General features: G+C 37.3%; 1 protein-coding gene across 5 annotated transcripts in view; it reads left to right on the plus strand.

Annotated features, from left to right (window-relative positions):
- Positions 1–931: 931 nt before the first annotated feature.
- Positions 932–20,943, plus strand: part of PSMD14 (proteasome 26S subunit, non-ATPase 14) — a 46,513-nt gene continuing 26,501 nt past the window's right edge. For 2 of the 5 annotated variants that reach the window (XM_077784993.2, XM_077784991.2), the window contains exons 1-4: positions 932–1,016; positions 4,303–4,352; positions 5,952–6,039; positions 8,922–8,973. In XM_077784993.2, coding sequence (XP_077641119.2) covers positions 8,926–8,973 — 48 coding nt within the window. In that variant the 5' untranslated portion in view covers positions 932–1,016; positions 4,303–4,352; positions 5,952–6,039; positions 8,922–8,925. Of the gene's footprint in view, positions 1,017–1,095; positions 1,198–1,973; positions 2,014–4,302; positions 4,353–5,951; positions 6,040–8,921; positions 8,974–20,943 lie in introns of those variants that run through there. The other 3 variants (XM_085584333.1, XM_085584334.1, XM_085584335.1) reach the window with 3 other exon arrangements.

Below are 20,943 nucleotides of genomic sequence, written 5' to 3' on the forward strand. Positions count from 1 at the left end.
AAACTAAGATTTCTGTGTCTGCTGCAGTGTTGTGGAAGTGGCAACTATAGCTGTCTGAGGTTATTCCCATGTAATTTAAAAAACTTAGTACCTTTTCACCTGCTTCCATGTAGTTGGTCTGTGAGCAGAAAATGCTGATCATCTTCTAATATTACATTCTTGGTCTTTAAAGGAGCGTTCAAATAAACCATGGTGCTCTTCTTGGTCATTCATGGTAGAAACTCTGTATAGAGTCATAATAAATTGCTTGCATAGGTTCTTAAGTTGTCCCAATACTTTCTAAAATACTTGCAGTATTTTGGTAACTATGTTAAATCAACTCCTAAGAATTTTTATTGTGTTAGCGATAATAAGTTCATAAGGGGTACTGATATCCCTAACTTGCTCACGTGCTGTCTGGTAATGTACTCCTTTGGCCATGTGTTTTCCCCTTTTAATTTACAGCATAAGGGTTAACAGAAATTCCAAATTGCTTCTCTGTTTGCACCAGAAAAGTTAGCATCAGCATCATTCATCAGCATGCATGCTTTTATGTTCTTATGTCATTATTATTTTTGTTTGGCTACAATTCCTATGTTTTTCCATTTCTGTTAGTGCTGGTTTTACACATACGGTCACTCATATTTCTTTTCTCTAAATCCTCGCATTTTCTGTAGTACTGTTTTAGAGAGGAGTGCATGTGATACTGCTCCTACTACGGTAATCATTCTTTTATTGATTTGATGACTCAGTTGTTGGTTCTTCTGCCATGCTATCGTGTCGTTGTTTCAGCACTGATGCCACTGGGTACAAAGGGACAAAGTAAAGCCACAGCCCTTCACAGCAGAGCCCTTCGCGGCGCTCCATCTCGGCCCGCTCGCCTCGGAGGCCGCGCCCCTCGGAGGCCTCCACTCTCCGAAGCTCCTCCCCGCCGGCCGCGGGGCCGGAAGCCGCCGCCGGGTGCCCTGTGAACCGGGAAGGGCTCGGTTTGAATGAGATCCGGCTGATTCACCGCGGCCCGGGCGGCTCCGGCCCAGGTGAGGGCCCGGCCGCCGCGGCGCCAGGCTGCTGAGGCGCTGCGCGGCCGGGGAGCCGGCCCGAGCGCCGGGCGGGGCGGAGCGGGACGGGCGGGTCTGCCGAGCGGCACCGGCCCGGCCGGGGAGCGCCCTGGGCCCCCGGCCTTTCCGCTGGGAAGTCCGGGCGCTTCGGGACTCCGGGGTCAGCTGCGAACGGGCCGGGGAGGGGCGGCGAGAGGGGCCGGGGAGGGCGCGGGGCGGGGGCCCGCCGCTGGAGCCGGACGGGCCTCGGCGCCGCGCGGGCCCCGGGCCCGACCGCCTCCGCCCGGCCCGCAGCGGCCGCCCTCGTTGGGCAGCGCCGGGCCGGGTCCGTGCTGCGGGCAGCGCCGGGCCGGGTCCGTGCTGCGGGCAGCGCCGGGCCGGGTCCGTGCTGCGGGCAGCGCCGGGCCGGGTCCGTGCTGCGGGCAGCGCCGGGCCGGGTCCGTGCTGCGGGCAGCGCCGGGCCGGGTCCGTGCTGCGGGCAGCAGCGTCTCTGTGCCCCGTCAGAGGCGCCGCACGGGCGGCAGCGCCGCTGCTCCCGGACCACGGCGTTGCCGCCATCCCCGGCAGTGCGGCTCAGTTAGAGGGGCACGGGGAGAAGTGAAGGCAAAACATTGGCTGGGATACCTGAAGGGGAAGGAGGCAGAATTAAGTAGAAAAGGAGCGATAATAAAAAATTAATAGCGCTATTTTTAGTATGCACCCGACTTAAGTAATGTTTCTGTAACAAATTTGTGTTGGATACTTGTAAACAGCATGCTGGCGTCATGTCTTAAAGTTGCAGTTGTTTTCGGTATACTGTGGGAAAACAGAAAACCAACAGGGACTGAGATTTACTTTTTAAAAATAAGTTTTATGTAAATATATCTCAAAGCTGTATAGAACTGAAATGGTACTAGGCAAGCTGAAAAGTCTGACAGATTTGTGTTCATGTTAAAGCTGTCAGCCCTGGGAGTCCAAGATGTCCTGTATGCCTCAGGTAGGGAGTAAACTTGGAAGAAGATTCTGTAGAGCAGAGCATTCACAGCGTTTGTGACCATATTGAAACAGTGAAAAATATCTGTTTGTGAAGAAATTCAGAAATTGGGTAGCATATTAATTGCTTCTGAATCACTTAGTGTGACTTTGAGCAACAGGGTTTAGCCTGTAGGTTAATGGGAAATGTTGTGTTCCATCATCTGTTGTAACATACCATTTCAGTGATATTAATTTGAAAACTATGATTTAGAACATTAGAAGTTAGAGAATAATTTAAAAATAGTAGTAAATAATACCAACATATAAATTAGTTTGCCAACTTTCTTGGAAGTGACTCACTCCTGTCAAAAATTATGGAGTATAAACTAATGGTATCTATAAGTACCTTGTAACATCTAGGATGATGGGAAAGGGCGGGTGTTAAGGACCCTTTGCATAATAGAGAACTGATGTGGTGAGTACTCGCTGGACTACTGCATAGTTCCACAATAGCTGTGTGTCTGCTTGCCTTTCTGCAGATTTCACAGAAGGCCATTACTTCATGTACTACATAAAATTAAAATTAATTCTGTTGGTTTCTATGGTGGTGCAGCTTAATAATGGATCTTTGCTTATCTGTAAGTGTTATGTGAATGTACTTCAGTAGCTTTAAAGTAGTCTGTTTGAATCTGTGTTACTGAAGTAACTCCAGCTCAGCAATGAATGTGGTAGAATTAGATTTGCTGTACTTCTGGAAGTCAGAAAGCAGAGTCTGGGAAGCTGACCTGCAAACCACCTAGTCCAGCTCGGGTCTATTGAGATTCAGGTCTGCGTGATCCAGAAAAAGGGTCTGGGTTTATGGATCTGAGCATGTTATGGAAGCAAGAGTCATGTAACTCTGGACTTGCACTACTGAGACTGCATTCATGCATGACATGCTTAAACTCTAGCTTTAATGAACAGATTTGTGAATTGATGGTAATGTTTATTTTTTTCTTCTTTTCATACGAAATATATAGAAAGATAGACTAGCCAACCCCCTCCCCCACCTTTTCACATGTGAAGGCTGTTCAGGTTTGATAACTTCAACTGCAGTGAGGTGTTTTTTTTTTTTGTGAAATAATGTTTTTCTTCAATTTCTGAGCTGATTTAGCTCTTTAGCTATTTATCATCCATAGTGAAGCTGAAATGGTTGCACTTCCAGCAAAAACGTTAAGCCACTTTTGAGCACTGTTAGTAAAATTGTTGATCATCTGCTGCATGTAACTCCACTACAGGAGATGTAGAAGTGCTTGTACAAAGCATGTTATGTAGTCTCAGGTGGAGAAACTGAGTTACCGAAGATGAAATGATTTGCATCAAATCCCTCAGTGTACAAATTGAAAATAAGTTGCTTTCACCTGTGTGTAGCCTGATACTCCCTCCACTAATAGGGCAGTTTAGTAGCCATTGTTTTCTATGTATGTCAAAGCTGATTTTGATATTTATTTCTCTACTAACTCAAAAGTTGCCAAACCAGGAGAACTCTCTTTCATTGAGGGATCACATCATGGAGTGCTAATGCTTGATAAAAATAGTGCACTGTAGTGTGAAACTCATGTGTCTCATGCAAGGACATAGAGTAATTTAAGACTGTTTCAAGTTGATTTCAAAATACGTGCTGCAACATGCCAAGTATAAATACAGTAGCTATTGGTTTATACCTATATGTGTATACACATAATCCTTTTATATAACATCATCCCTATGCTGCCGAAGAAAAAATGTTTTCATTATTAAAAGTCAGAATTTAAGTGACTTGAAAATACCAATGAACAACTGTGTGGTGAACCAGAGCTCTCCAAATTGGCAACTCTTTCCAATTATTGCAGTTACCTAACAGTAGTATTAGAAACAAATATTCGACATGGGTTTTAAAATGTCTGTTTTCAGATCTGTTTTGAGATTCTCTGTGTATACTCTCACTGCATTATTACTATCAACTATTTTTCCCTTTTGAGGTGAGAAAAATTAAATAAAAATTGCAGTAATGGAAGCTTGGATTTTTAAATAACATCCTATGACCATATATATTTTAGTTATGGTGTTTCCAATCATGGACATACATACACAGCTATTGAATTCTTTTTTTTATGCCATTAGTGACCATATTGATTTCAGTGATGAGTGCATGTCATCCAAATCCTGCAATGCACTAAAATGCAAATTTATTATGATAACTGTCCTTTATTTTTTCTGATACAGAACTATTTGATACATTTACTTCCTTAAAGTTATGCTTTAAACAGAGACTGTTAACTTTTCCTTGCAGACAGAAGGAAACAATCAAAATACCTTTTGCCAACTTTGGAAGGAAAAGAGGTGAGATTTACTGTGAACTGTTAGTTTACTTTTCTGGTTTTTAATTATATGTATATATAATTTAAGTGTATGTGTGTGTGTGCAAATATAGGGAAAAAAACCAACAGAGAAGTTGCTAATCAGCCCAGCTTTTTGCAGTTTGTAGCAGAGGTAATATTTTCAGCTGTAGGTTACCTTTTGTGCCTCACTGGGGAACAGACCAACTCACAGAGATTTGTTTCTTTCTTTGTAGTAAGTGGGGAAGGGAATGCAAGACCACTGGGTGGTCAGGTGGCTAAAGGTAATTAAGTCAAGCCCAGCTGAAGAAGTAACTGGAATTCTGTTGTAGCCTGTGCTACTGGCTATTGTGGTATCTCCTGGATAACTTCTTTCTGCAAGGCTGGCAGAAGCATAGTAACTTTCCATTCAACTTGTTAGTGATTTCCACCCCAGCCTGTCTGCACTGAGAAACTCTGACTTGTTCTTTCTCTTCCAGCTTTCTGGGAAGGTGAACACCACATCTTCCTTTGCTCTTGTATTTCTTTGAGATAAGCTTCAAAAGCGTCTCTGTTAAATTTCCTCAGTTACTGAAAAACAAAACACCCTCCCCCCCCCCAAACAAAAACCCAAAACCAGCCCCCAAAACCCACAGACATTCTTTGAGCAGCTTTAGCTTAGAGAATGATTTGACAGAAATGTCTTCTGGAGCCTGTATTAGTGTTACAAGCAATCAGCTTTTCCAAGACCCCTTTTTCTGTTATGCCAAGACAACTATTTCTGGGATGCAGTGTGAAGCCTCTCATAGAAGTGAACAGGGTTAAACCCAGTGTTTTTGATAGCCTCTCAGTTTGCTGCAGGGCTGCACAAATGGCTGTCCTGGCAATACTGAGAAAGCAGCATCAAGTTGGTGAGCAGCAGCAGCTTCCTCATTGCTCCTTATGTTAACACTGACATTGAAAAAAAGTCTATCAAATCACAGCCACAGATCATTTCACAGATCTGTTTCAAAACACTGCTCTACGAATGATTGAGTGGATGCAATTAATGGGCAGTGTTCTCAGAGAGGAGGATAACATGAATTTTAACTCCGAAATTGAGTGGGAAGCAGCCTTTCTCTACCTGAATTCAGGCAAACGTAAAGATCTTTGTGACTTTTCTGGTCACACCAACCGCTCTTGCAGAAATAAACAAAAGCTTTCTGTTCCTGCAGACTGCTCTTGCCCTTGGTGCTTAGGGTATCTTAGCTACATCAAGAGCTTCTAAAATAGTAAAAAAAAAAGACCATGGTTTCAGTTTCTAACAGCATTTAAAAGGATAAATTAGTTTTATATTACTTGAATGAATTAATAAAATATTTTTAGAATTTAATATTAAAAAATATTGTGAAAATTGGAAGCTTCTTGCAGTATTATGGATACTTGAGTGAGACATGGCATGTACTACTCCAAGGAATTGTTTGGTAAAAGGAAAAAAAAAGCCCAGTTAACATTCTTTGGGTTATTCTTCAATAGTGCCTTGTCCTTTTGCAGCTTATCAATGTAACATTTCTTTTTTATATGTGCCGTGGTTTCTAAATTTTACTGGGTTTCTGCTTTTCTCCTTTTTAATTTCCTTCTACAGGAAAGAGACCTACTGGTGTCATCTTTACAGTCAAAAAGTGGGAGCTACTGCCAAGTTTGTTCTGTGAGCACCTCTTGCTGAACACCAGGTTAGAAATGTATCATTGCTTTATTTATAAAGATTAAAGTTAGCTTCATTAATGTCTAAAAATCTCCCTATTTTAACCTGTTTAAAGGTTTACAAAAGCATTGTTTGAGAAATAGAATTTATTACTGAAATAATATTCAGATGAATTAACAAAAATTAAAATCGGTTTTGATGAATGTATTTCATAAACTTAAATTTTTCAGATGTTTATATATGTCAGTAAACAAACATATTTAGGTCCATATAGACTATAGCCTACTAAAGCATATTCAGTTACAAATAGGCAAGTAAAACATTAGTTGCCAAAACTGTAACCAGAATAATGTCATGGAGCTAGTGAAATAATTTGCAGTGCATCTAGAACTGTGTTTTGGAGACTTTCAGTCTGTGCTGCTCTCTTGAAAATCTGAATATCTCAGTTCAATGACTATTCTGTGAGAAATATTAGGTGTCTGTAATACAGTGAGATTTTGCTGTAAAGTTATGCTGATAAGTAGTCAATTTGTTTAACACTTTAGATTAATCCAACTCTGATATGCCAAAATATATGGCTTTTATAAATGATGTACTACGCTGTTGGGTTAGAAACTGGAATGAACTGTAAATAAAAAATGAATTAGTACGAACTATTGCTTTTCACTTGTGTTATAGGATTTATTATTTATTATTTCTTAAATGTACATAGGTTATGTACCTCATCAGTTTATGGAAGTTGCTGTAGTTGACAGAACTGCCAGTTTCAGGGTTACCAGTGTAGAGACTAAAAGTTCCTTAAAATAAATGAGCAACCATTATGGATTAAAATAATAGTTTTAGTAGCTTAAATATACTTTTCAGTTACTCTTCAGCCCTCTTTAGTGTCACAGAAGATGAATCCTTGTGGGTTTCAATGGAGGAGTATCTACCACAGAGGGGTAACATGAGCTGTAGTTGGCGTTAATTTGTGGTAACATTGTGACTGTTTTATTGAAGCCATTTAACATATGCTTACGTAATATCTTTAAACAGCAACTTAACCTTTCCAAGGAAATCCTCCAGCTTGATTTGAAATTTATTGTAGTTCAAGATAGAAAAGCTTGTACACTGTATGCAGCTTTTGCCTCTAAGAAAGAAGCTTGGCGTCAATGACTTGCTGAAGAAGTGAAGCATGACCCCATAACCTTTAATAAACTCCTTTTTAATTTATATGGTACCAGTGGTGCTTTAAGAAAGTACTTACTGCTAGGTGAGGCTGCACTTGTTGGATTTGCAGGTTGTACAGAATCAAGAGGCTGAATTATATTAAACTTATAGCCTGATAGTTCACTGAACTGGGAAAGTGAACTTAGCAAGTAGGACATGTATTTCTATTAATATATCTTGGCTATTGTTATGAAGTTATTAAAGTATGAAGTAAAATGCTGCTTCTTCATGTGTTTAGAAGTTTAAACTATTTGATTTAACCTTATAGTGAAATAAGGCTTGTTAGTCTTTAGCCAGTAAAAAAATCTAGCAAATATCAGAAGAAATTATGAAAATGATGGTGACATTCACCTTCAGCATGAAGATTTTTTCATATATGAAGCAAATAAATGTTTCAAGTTTTTTGAATAATTATTTCAAAAGAAGGCTATTAAATTAGTATTGTTAATGTAATCTGAGATCATGTATATAATTCTCTTATGTGTAATGTGACATCTGCTTGGAGGATGAATGTATTTTGGAAATCATACTTGGTGTTCTCAATTGCTTTCAAAGCCTAAATAGGCTTTGTTGTGTTTTATTAAAACTTGTCCAATTAAGACCATAATTTTTGATGCTGTGATTTGTATCTTCTATTTCATAAATAAAATATGCCAGTAAAATTTTCTAATTTTTATAAGCCTTGGAAATTGCTTGAGTTGATGAAAACAGATGTTTAAAAATTAATATTCAGTAGGCTTTTTTTTTTCAATTTTATCCATAAGTTTTGTTGTATAGAGCTAAGCTGAAAAAGCCAAGTAAGTGTGGTAAAGTTCTGTTAAAGCTGGGGCAGAACCTGTACCTGGGTATCCACCACGAAATTGTAGATGTCTTTCCAACAACAGAAAGTGAAGAAACTGTAGAGAAAAAACAGCAGTGTAATTTTTTTGGTTGGATGCCTTAGCAGCCTTTTTTCCTGGGGATCACCCCTTCAAAGTTACAAGAGACAAAAACTAATGCCTTTTTTTTTTTTTTTTTAGAGGAAGACATTTCATTGATTGGAATAATCTTGTGCTAAAGCAATGGCACATGCAAGAATGTATTAAATGACTGTACTGTCACTAGTCTTCTAACTATATACACATTAAATGTTTACTTTACAGTATTTCTTTTAGTATAATGAGTTCATTAAAAAAAAGCTTTTGATGCTAATTCAGAGATCCATAATCTGCTTAGTGTCTTTCACATGTAGTTTTGATGATAACTGACAAGCTGTAAGTTAATTAGCACGGAACTTACTAATGAGGATGCTAAAATCCTTACTTTAAGATTTTTATTGATGATTTCTGAGCAAACGAAAGTAAATTCAATTGTATATCTAATAAGTTTTAGGAACTTTCTGGCTGTAGGTACTGATCATAAGCAAAAAAAATCCCCCAATTAATTGAATGATGGGAAAGTTTTGAGAAGTTTGACAAGAGTGTTTGTCTTCAGAAATGGGGATAACCCAAAAGCAAAGCAATAAAGCAAAGTCTGTTAATTAGCATGGAAGACAGCTTCTTGAATTAATATGTGGTGTTAATTAACAGGAAGTCTGATGTTGTGTTGTAATTACCACCAATATTTTTGACATACTGAGTGACTGAAGGTGAATTATATAGATAACAATTTAGTAAACATTTCAAGCTTGGGAACATTTTTCCTTTGTTTCTGTTTTTCTAGAAATATGGATAGACTTCTGCGACTGGGAGGAGGTATGCCTGGTCTGGGACAGGTTAGTATATAGCTTATCAGTCTTTTCTTTAAAATTAATAAATTCTGGAGTATTTCTTCTATTATACTATTATATTTTAAAACAGCATCAAAAAACAGAGTTCATAGTAATAATCTTTGACTCAAGAGATTTTATATGTGTATGCATATCTTTGTTAAAACCTGACTTTTTTTTGTAAACATGAATACATGTGTTGGCACTAAGTTTACAGAATGTTTATAAACCCTTCTTTTTGTGTCTGAGCATTTTAAAATTTGCATTGAAAAGTATTGCAATCACATAATACATTAAAAAAAAAACATCAGTTTATAATAATATGGAATTTCAGAACATGAAGGATATTCTAAGTGGGCAAGCATATCCACTGCTCTTTCATAAATAACATATTTCAATTCTTGGATCAGATTGTGAATGGGGCATTATAAGATACTGAAGTATATGTAAATTTCAAGAGGTAATTTGAATTGAGTTTATCAATTGTGGGTAGTTGTAGCTACCTGTATGTATCTTTTATGGTGTCTCTTGTTGATTGTTCTCACTTCTGTAACTACTCACAGCAAGAATGCCTCCCTGGCAGCTGTCCTGTTCCAGTGAGAGACCTATTCACCTTGTATAGCTTCTCCTACCTCTACAGCAAGTCATAGTGCTTTTTTCCTTGATCAGTTGACATGGCCAGCAGTCTTCAAAAATAAAATCAAGCTGATCTTGTTACATTGTGCCAATTACTTTGTATACAGGGGAAAAAATAATTATAAACTTCTTTGTTTGAGGTCTGTTGGAAGACTTATTTCCTTAAGGAATGTGCTCCAGTGTAATTTCCTTTGTAGTCCTTTCCTTTGGCTGGCTGCAGTAGCTGGACTTTCTCTTTCATCATCTGCCTTCTGATCTCTTTCTAAGTTGAGAATACAGACTCTTGTTCTGGAGGAATCAGTTCTGTATGTCTTGGGCTTCAGAATGTGTGGCCAGGGTTTCTTCTGGGATGGTTGAAATTGCTAAACCCCAAGCTTCTTTTGGGTTCTGAATAGTGTGTTTGTGTCCAGTATAACTACAGGAGTAGTTTAATACTGAAGCATTTGGTGAAATATTCTAGGCTGATCTGCAGACTCTAGATGTTTTGCCAAATAAGCTGTAACTTTTGGTGCATAATTTTTTTCCCCTTTTTATAGCTAAAATTCTATTCACGTTCTCTTAGTGAATCTTCAAGCCGCCCTCAGTTATTTTTAGTTTCACTTTCTTAAACAGTTATTTCTCTTGTTCCTCTGAGCTGCCAGCCTGCTTCATGACTCTTCATTTTTTTAACATCTGTGCAGTCTAATCTCTCAAGCTTTCACTTCTTAGTCCTCTCTGAACTTGACGCTTATCAAAGCTGTTTTTCAAATTTACAGTTAACTCTCTGCTGTTTTCTAAATTTTTCATCTTTAACTTGAAGCTTTCAAGAAAATTGTGGCAGACAATAGAACATAGCATTCAGAGGAAGCTTGCTGAACTCCTCTGGTAGCTTTGGCCTGCAAAGCTGCTCTGTGTTTGTTTAAATATGGAATTGTCTCTTAAATGAGTTGATGAGTATATGAGTATAAAGAGCAATATAAATTGCTCTTTACTCAAATTGCTGCTTGCACTGGATATCTTGACTACATTTGTAGTCTTTTGGTTTATTGAATCAGCAGGAAGGTTTTTCAAATAAAATATTTTTATATCCTTAAAATAGTGTTTCAAAGGGCCTTGGAAGGTCACTTATATTCTGAATATCAATTGATGATAATTGAGATTGAGAGATAATCCAGAGTGAATCAGATGTCTTTGAGATAGAAGAGAGAAGGAAGATATTTCTTGGATATATTTTGTCATGCTAGAAAGCAAAATTATTACAATTCATTTGCACTAGAGTTTTTTAAGCAACAGAAGCTTTTTGTTCTTATTACTGTATTACAGCTGTTCTAAATGTTGAACATAGTAAAAACATCTGACTAAACCATTCTTGCCAGCATAAGAATCATCTGTATATATAGTCTGGTAGCAAAAGAGGCATTTTCAAAGTAATTTTATCACATAATTTGGAGATTGCTTTTTCTTGTAGCTTGGGGTCTGCTTTAAGCAAGAGGACTGCATCACATAAAGTCTGCAGAGTCTGTTTGATTTGCTTTGTAACTGATGTTAAAGTACTGGCAGATGCTTGGTCAGCACAGTTCCCATTTGATCTCTGCCAAGGCGTTTTTTCTCAGTGACCTGCTTTAGCTTCTTCAGCAGCAGTCACTTGGCTCTTTCCCCTTGGCAAAATTGCCTGTTCTGGTTATTGTCTCATTTAGGTTTGCTTGGTTTTCTTAATTTCCAAACTCAGATATGTTGTCCCAAATGCACTTTAAATTAATGTGTTTGCAATATGCTTTTCAAGTCTTTTGCTGTAGTGTATTACACTTGAGAACTGCTGTCACTGAATTTGTGGTTCCCTTTCCTTACTTCTTGTTCCTTCAGCGTGCTATTGAGTGACTGATTGGCCTTCAGGTGTCCAGAGGTGGTCAGTGCTAAATCCCATCTACCTTAAGCCTGTCTTCAAATGGCTAATAAATCTTTAAGGAAGTAATCTTAAACTGATACTTCAACAATAAACTTTCCTTCCAGTGACATGTGGTTTAGAAATCTTGAAGCATTTCTTCTCTTTTAATCATAGGTGGACAAAGGGCTGTCTTAGTAGGGCAGGAGGTGGACAAAAGAGGAGAAGGGAGGAGAATCTTGCAACTTTTGGCATCACATAAGCCATTCATGGTGTTTTCTGACAGTATGCTTGGTCATTAACTGTGTGTTCTTTATGGCAAGGTACCTGTATTTAGTTTGGAACTTGATGCCAGAGGTGTGACCTCCTTTGGAGCACTGCTTCATGCAGAAATTGTGTCTTACATGACTAGTGTAGTACCTGGTCCATAAGTTTTTTTTGTCTTGAATTTATATTCTTGTGATAAATGCATAAGATGAGTGAATGAATTAATAAGTGAGTGAATGAATGAATAAATGAAGCCTTTTAGAAAAGACTTAAAAGATTGAAAGGGTTGTGATGTCCCAAAGAAAATTTTATTACTTCAGTTTTGCTCCCGTAGTTCATGGGAATTAAGATTTTGGCAATGCCTTGTTCATCTTCACTTATATAGTCTCCTTTCTCTCTCCTTCTACCCCTTGTTGTGTTGGGTTTTTCTACTTATCTTCTCTTTCCTGATTCATTCTTTTCTGTTTGTCCCTCTGGAATACTGCCTACCAAAGAATTTCACTAGTGGTTTAAGTACTTCAATTTGCATTGTACATTTGCTGCAGACAAATGAACAGGTTTGTGGGGTACGTAAAAGCATTCTGCTTATCTAGCAGGCAGGAATTTGGAGCAACACTCCTCTTCATTTTGTATGCTGAACTATTGTTTGCTGGTGAAATCAGTTCCACATATGCCTCTATTAGGCAATCCCACTGCAAAGGGTGTGAGCAAATTACATGCATTTGTAGCCAAGCTTTTCTCTCCATCACTTACAGACTAGTAATTCAAGTTAAGCAAGTTATTGTCCATACTAGCACATGCTGTCTGTTTTCCTGATCCAGATGTAATAGAAAGCAGTGAAATAGTGATACTTTTAAATGAGGTTTTTAAAGTAATTTTTCATTGCTTGATAGATTTTTGAAAGTATTTATTTACACTGCTCTGTTAGTGCAGATAACTGTTCTAGTACAATAAATGAAAAATAAAACTGATTCTGTATTTTTGAATTAACATATTTGATGACAGAGGGGAAGGGGAAAAATTCCAGTGGGAAGGGAGGGGGAGATAGAGAACTGACCTGGGTCTCATAAGGAATGTTTACACCTTGACTTGGAATATAGAAAAAGAAGTACAGATAGCTATTTTATTTGAATCATGGACTTGCCAATTAGCCATCAAGTGCTTCCATCTGTGAAATAGTTGATCAGATGGGTTAGCTGGGATGTTTCCAGATTAGGGCATTGTAAATGGCACTTGAAAACTGTCACTTTGATTAAGAGGTTTCAAATACTGCACTGCTTGGTGCTGTGGAACCTTTTTCTCCTCATAGGATCTTGGCTTTTTTAGAACATGTTCTTCCTATTTAGTAAATCTGTGGCACCATGGGAACTTGGGAGACCTGCTGCTGATCTAAGGTTCTGCTTCATGTGTTAATCTACTCAGGGTGGTTATTGGAGGACAGCACAGTGCACTCTTTTGTGGGGCTTCCAAAGAGGAGTTGATGGTCTGGCAGACAGAGGAGGGTCAAGCTCTGTGTAGATAATTCCCAATTAACAATTAGATGCAAATTTCCTTGAGTTACTTCATTAAGCTGATGTGTCATTTGAAGTACATGACTTTTTCTTGCATCTTACATCTTTTCTATATAAACAAAAACATCCACCAACAATAAAAAACCTCAAACCCAAAACAAACCCAGACACCCCCATCCCTTCTCTCCAGAAAAAACCCCAAAACAAGAAAACAACCCAGTACCATGCCAGCAACCCAAACAGGAAAACCTGCAATACATTAACATCTTACTGAAAATTATTTTGGTTCATTGATTCTTGAAACAGCTTCTGTTTTAAAGTGTGTAAATGTGTTGTCTTTAAGTACCTTTTTCATTGTAAAGCTGTAGAGTGTTCTGGTATCTCAATATCTGTTTAGCTGTATGACTTTCTCCTTTCTGTGTCTCCTGGTTATGTATGCTTTATGTGGTTTGAATTGTGGTAGTGCACTGTTGTCTGCTTCTCATACGTCTTTTGAAACTTCAAATGCACCTTTTGAGAATATTTTGCCAGGGAAGTAAATCTGAATTGTAGCTCTTTAAATTGTGCATAGTTTCTGTGCCGTTGCTTCTGAGACAATTTCCAGCAAAGTTCTCAAGTACAAAGAATGTTACTATTTCTAGAACTCAAATGTAATTCCCAGCAGATGAGATGATGTACAATTTTGATGGATTATTCCAGTTTTACTTATTTTCCCTGGAAGCTGTCAACCCATTTAAGGAATAAAAAAAATTCTCAATGACAAATATTTTTCATCCATTAAAAATATCCAACATGAAATCCCATAGAAAGTTCAGAAGACTCAATTGCCTGCATTATCTTCCATAGAAAGTCTCAACATCAGTTTTTATGTACAAAATATGTGGTTTTGTTTTAAGGAGAAGAAAACCACCTTAGAGATAATAAACTCTGCTGTTTCACTTACTTTCACTGTCTGGGGTGAATGTTTTACTGCACTGCTTAGTGTTTTAGAACAGGGCTGTTCAATGAAAACTTCATATTAAATTTAGGGTCCAGGTGTGGCCTGGGTCTGGTTTTGCTGGAGATAACTCCATGGGTCATATTAGGCTTGTTTGAAAGTTGCTGGAGGTAGCATACATTTGAAGTACAGTTGACTCATTGTAATGTGATTTGTCTCTTAAGGAGCTAATTGGGAGAGGAAAAGAGAAACCTGCTAGAATTGGTTTAGGAGCAGTCATAATTTTACTTAAACACTGTGTGTAATTTGTTTTATAACGGCTGTCTTAAAGTAGGATGGCTGCACTACAGACATGTCCTACATATTAATCACAAACATACATAAAGCTAAAACTAAAAAAGCTAGTGGATTGTGTCTGAGCATCAGTTTCCTCTGATCTGCTATTTTACTCTGGAGAACATTTTTAGCTGCCTCTTCTTGGCCTCAGATCATAAACTTCCGTATTTCTGATAATTAGGCAATTAGATTCTTTCTCCTCAATCTAATTGCCAGTGTAGTCCAGCTGACTTTTGACTTCTCCAAAAGAGACAAAGGAGCTTGGACAAGGAAATGAGTCATAATGTAGCCATAATGAGAAAGAACATAGGAAAGAAAGGGTAAAGAAGAAGAGATATCTTGGTGCATTTTGCATTGTACCTATTCACTTTTAGTGTTCCTTTCTGCAAGCAGAAACAAGAGTGATCAGTTTAATTTTTTTCTCTTAGAAATGATATCTTCTTTCAGAAATTCCATGCAATTGAGTATTAAGTTGCAATGCTGCTATGCATCACCTTTGAGCGAGGGTTTCTTTTCTTCCTGCTGTGTAGAAGAGTCCTCTAAGTACTTCTGGGAAGTTTGAAGTGTTTCTGTGTTGTAGTGGTCTGGTTTGGAGGGTGGTGGGTGTTGGGTGTTGGTTGTTTTCTTCAAGTGTTGCAGGCAACTGACCTTGCTGCATATTGCCACTGAGTCTCCCAGTTCACCTGCTTGTATCCAGAGGACCAGCTCTTCACAACACTGAACCTTCAGGCATACAGAACCCAGTGCATTCTTCTTCATATTGAGGAGGTATCTTTGACTGCTTTGCCTCACAAAATGTACATGAGGGTGAGCTTAGGCAGAACCTGCTGAGGGCTATCCTGTCTTCTTGGCAGAACTGTGTTTCGAATAAGATAATTAAAAATCTACATTGGAGCAAGACTACAGGGGGCAGACAAAATTCGAAATCTTGTGTCAGATGCTGATTCGTCATCTGCCTTGAGACTCAGTTCTAAATCCCAATACTGTCTGTAATGCTGATGGGAGTAGATAACAGGTTAGTCCTGGCTTTTTTCTGGAATGAAATCGACCTCTGTATTTTCTTTTTACTTCCAGTAGACTGAGGCTGTGAAAAGCAATAGTTATTTTCAAAAAGATGTATAGTGTTACTGAGAACTTGTTTTGTGTCCCTAATCTGACATTGTCATAGACTCATACAATGGTTTGTGTTGGAAGGGACATTCAAAGGTCATTCAGTCCAAATTGTCTCTATGCTTGGTAAGGAATATTGACTGCAGTAGTACAGCACACCTACCCATTTGAGTTATGTGTCTCAGTGAATGTGTAAAATGGGGCAAAGATAGAGGAAACACTGACCCAGAGAAGATTACACTTAAGCAGCCATTTCATACCACAGTTGTGTTGGGAGCATTATGGGAAGTCTGACTATTGCAAATTGCATCAAGGTTATGTATGTAAGTAATTTTATATCATGAATACATGTTAATATTGAGTAGTAAACATTTATTTTTAATAATAATGTTCTCTGAGTGTCTCATTAAACTAGAGATGATTTTTGTTCGAAGTTCTGCTTAGTTAAAAGTTACCAAATAACTAGCAAACCAACAAAAAAAAAGTAAAAAAGCCCCAACCAAACAAAAAAACTCAGAAAAAAACTCCTGCCAAAACCATAGCAAAAAATCAAATGAAAATCCACCCCACACACACTAAAAAAGAAAACCACAGAACACTGCCCCACAGAAACTAAAATCCTAAATAAGCAGAAATCTAAGCAGTAAAATTCTGGCTCTGCACCAAAGAGGTGTTGGCAAATTTATGATCCCAACCCGTTTAACCAACTGCTCAAAGCTATACAAAGTTCTGTGTTTTGTAATTTTGATTTTGAAGAGGGGCGGAGATGGGAAATGTTATATATTTCAAGTCCATCTATATTGCTTTTCGTGGAGTTCTCTTGTAAATGTGAACCTTGGTAAACTTTTTTTAGGAGACAGAATTTTGTAAAACATACTGAGACAGTTTTTATGTAGCCTGTTAAGGTGGGTTTTTTTCTGAGATTTTTCAATTTAAGGTAGCAGTTGATGCCACAATACTTCCTTTGTATCCCTACTCCATTTTGGAGTCTCTGACGCTAAACATATTACTGCAATTTTTATTTCATCTAACATATGGTGTAACAAGACAATGTGATCCTTCGAGAAATCTAGGCCGTTTGTTGAGACTTATGGTATTTTGTGGACTGTTATGCATTCTTGTTTATAACTGGTATAAAAATGGACCTAAACATACAAACTGTTTGGACATAGTGGTAGCTTCAAAATCTAATCCTGTTGATGTGGAGCTACAAAATTGTGTAATAGCTTGAAAAGAGCAATAAAATTTCAAATTGCTACTAATTTTAGTGTGTGATTCACAGTGCAAAGTAATATATTTTTTCATTTTTTATTGAGCTCAGTGATTTTTTAAATATTTTTGTATGACTACAATAATTTTCTCTGACATGACTGATTATGTTAACTTCCTGTACTGAAGTTAACAATTGCAATACATGGTTTCTAGATCCCAGAATATGCCTCTTTCCCCTTGCCACTTCCACTGATGGAACATGAGTTGGTAATTTCCAGAAGTGTATTGTCTCAGTACAGGAAGAAAATGGTTCCACAGTCCCAACTCTGCTTAGATTTTTAAGCTTAGCAATGTGTAGAAAACACTGTGCTGATCTAAGTAATTTCTTATTCTTTATATCAATATATCAGCAGGTTGTACCACTTAATGGCAAAAAGTAGAGAAGAACAGTGGTACTCTGAACTTGTAAGACCTTACTATCATTGCTACCTCTACCTTCTTTGCACACTTGCTCATGTTTACACACTTGCTCATGTTTGTCCTCTGCAGCTAGTATTTTGTAATTGTTTTTTTCCCTTGTACCAAGTTATATGCACAAAGTTGAAAATAGTACACAAAACAATACAACAGTACACAATACTCCACAAAATAGTAGCTTTAAGCTCACTTTAGGTGACTCATCCTTCCACGCATCTTTTAATATGATAAATTATTATTTTATAATGATTGTAATTTTATTTATACCGCAGTTGCCTTTCTCCCCCTTACCTACATAATAAAATGTCGTCTTTACCTGTAACACTTGTTTTGGAGGAGGTAGAGAAAAATTGTGGGATGAATAAATTCAAAAGTAATCCAAGGGGAGTTTTTGTCTTTTATTTTTTTTTTTTTAGCTGATCTTTCTCAATTGTCTTTGGATGTAACAGCTGAAAATATGTAGTGAAAGGGTTAAGTCGGCATGAAAGAATTCATTTCCACTTTAATGACCTAGCCTTGCTGGGTTAGGACGATGGGGAACATGCTTCTGACTTGTACTCCTATTGCCAATTAACACCTCCTATAACAGGTTGCCTCAGCTAGTCATTGAAGCAGAGGCAGTAGAAATAGTTTACATGCAGCTTGTTTTTCACACTAGTTGTTTAATACTCACAAAATTAAACTATTAAAAGGTTCTTTCTTAGCTTACTGGGAAAGAAATAAAACATGATAGCAGTCATTGTTTGCTTGTGTCCTGTGTTTGTGTTTAAATTTTTCCAGTTACAAAAATAAATATAAGTAGTGATTATTCTTTTATTTTACACAGTAGCATATTGTTTGGTGTGTTAAAGCTGAGACATCCTTTACAGCACTAAAGTTCACTGCCTTTGGATTTTTATCACAGTTGCCACTGCAAAACTGGGGTTTTTTGAAATAGGTACAATGTATTTCAAAATTGTCTTTTGTGCTATTAGCATGAAGCCAGAGCAGAGTTTAAGATCCATTTAAACAATGGAAAGTGTATCCATTTGTGGAATATTTCTCAGTTCCTTGTGTAATAAATCAAGTTTGCTTTCTATAACTATTTGAATAAATCTAAAATAGTACCAATAAAGAGCAGTGCTCTAAAATGACACTTTAGTTCACATTTAATAATAAAATTGGCTAAATAATTTATATCAGTTCACACTAAGAGAAAGGTGAAGTAATATACCTAAAAGTGTTAACAAATTTGCTAAAAGGCCTGAGTAGGTAACACTTCAAGGCGTTAGTTTTTATCCTGTAAGAATGGCAAATGCCTTTAACACTTCGTCAACAAGGGCTACCCAAGTAAAGAACTGCTTTTTATATTCGATCATCTCTAAGTATTTTAAACAAAAATAGTAACCTGCATAATTTAATATTTTGATGTAATTTTCTGTCCATAACTTGCATGTGATTGTTTTTCCCTTACAAGTCTTAGCAAAAAAAATTGTTTGAATAGTGGTAACTTAATTTTATCAATTATTATTGAACTTGGAATTCTGCCATTCTAAACAAAAGCAATCCTAAAGCTTGGTTGGGTTTTATAAGGTGGCCATCAGGCAGCTCATTTCAGTGACTGGAAGCATAGAGTTGATTCAGAAGAAGTACCAATTTTCAGTAAAACATAACAATATTTTTTACAGCAGTTCTTTAATTTTAATAATTACTGTGCCCAGCATATATATGCATAGTTGGGAAAAAGAATGTTCCATATTCCTTGAAGTTTCCAAATGTAATTTTTCTCCAGTTCTCCAAGAAACAATCCAATAAAGTTGTAGGTATGCAATATTTGCAATGAGATGGACAGTCTTCCAAAACAAGGCAATGAGGTAGCTCTCCTTTGAATATGATAATGTAAATGCAAACACCAGCAGCTCTTTTGCATTGCAGACACAAACGCTTTCTTGTCTGCGTTCCTGATACCAGTTAATTTAATTTGGTGCTCTGCTTCGTAAGGATGGTGCTTCTTTGTTAAAGTTGGCAGGCAGTGAAGTTTATGAACAGTGGTTATAGCACATGCTGTGGAGGGTCAGTGTAAAATATTTGCCTCCATGTAGAGATTAGCTAATAAAATCTTTCTTCTTTTTTGCTTGATGAAAGAAATGCGTAAACTTTTGTGAAAGACTACCAGAAACAGGCCAAAGAGATCTCAAAACATGTAACTCGTAGCTGGCTCCCACATACTGTGTAACTAACATGCAGAAACTGGGGCTGTCACTCCAGGGCTGTGTTACATTATCAGCCATTTGTGGAAATGGAGGTGATCAGAGATGGAAGAAACTGGTTCCAGTTTCCAAATGTCTCTGTTTTCAGATCATCTAAAGTCAAGTAAACTACTTGGAAGACCCAAGTTCACTTTATCTGTTAAATCTTTGAAGTTTTTATGTTAAGAATATGATGAACTTTGGTTTAGAATTTTCTGTAGAAATACAAATGTGTGGCAGTTAATCTTTGGTAGAAAAATAATGTGAACTTTGACCTACAGATCAGTTCCTCCTCAGAATTTCTGAATTTCAATACTCTTTTGAGCAGTTCATAGTAATTGATATTCAAAACAAAAGAAGGAATATTAGCATGAAAATTAATACTCATAATTGGTACGATGCAATGAGGACTTAAATTTTCCCATAATCTAACTGGTAATTAAAATCTATAAGAAGAACAGAGCAGATGGAAAGGAGATAGTGAGGTCACACAAAGAAGCATCAATGACCAAGGAAATACTTGGTATGTGCTGTGTATTTATAAGATGACTGAGAGTTAACAAACCTGCCTTGTGTACTACCATTAGCTAAATTTTACAAGTTCAGGTAAATTGGTTGAACTGCATGGTAAGAGTGGAAACTCATGTTTGATACTTTTACTATGGCTTGCATGTGCTTAAAATGAAGCAGTGAAGTATATTGTTGATACCTCCTAATCCTTAAAGTAGTAATTTTTATATCTATTTAAACACATTTAATATGTAAAATCCTTCACAGTGAATACTATGACTTTAAAAAAATAGCAAATTTGGTTTGCACCAGTGAAGAATTCCTTTATGAATTAGCAGATTTTCCTGTGCTGAAAATAAATTGTTGACTATGGGTGCTGGCAACAGGAATTCAATGCAAGTTTTGAAAAATAACCCTATTCTATCTCATAGAATGCCTAAAATTTGAGGAAGTATCATATTAAGTATGATACTTCTCCTCTTCTGCACCATCATCAAGGTAAATGAGCATTTGGATGCCCCAAGGAATATAGAAATCATTAGGAAATATTTTGAACACCCTGCTTTAGTTCTTGCCTTCACTTAAACTAAAGGTTATTCCTTTCCTTGTTACAGAAACAGAATGTATTAATGTTTGTCTTTGTTTCCTCCCTGTAAGTGGTGAGTCTACTGACTGATCTCTAAAATGAGAAAAGTTATGAAGAATAAGCTTTTTATAAGTTATGGGCACAGGCATCTATATAGAGGACAGAGCTTGATTAATGCTTCAGCTGCAGGACAGGTGTCAGTGTGATTTTAGCAAACACAAGAAACTTCATAGAGGAGAGCTCATCCAAGAGCCATAGTCTGTGGAGTAAGCTTCAGTTCACGCCTCCTGATTTTTGAGAAGCTA

This window comes from Lonchura striata, chromosome 7, assembly GCF_050655825.1.
Source record: "Lonchura striata isolate lonStrDom1 chromosome 7, ASM5065582v1, whole genome shotgun sequence".
Taxonomy (NCBI): Eukaryota; Metazoa; Chordata; class Aves; order Passeriformes; family Estrildidae; genus Lonchura; species Lonchura striata.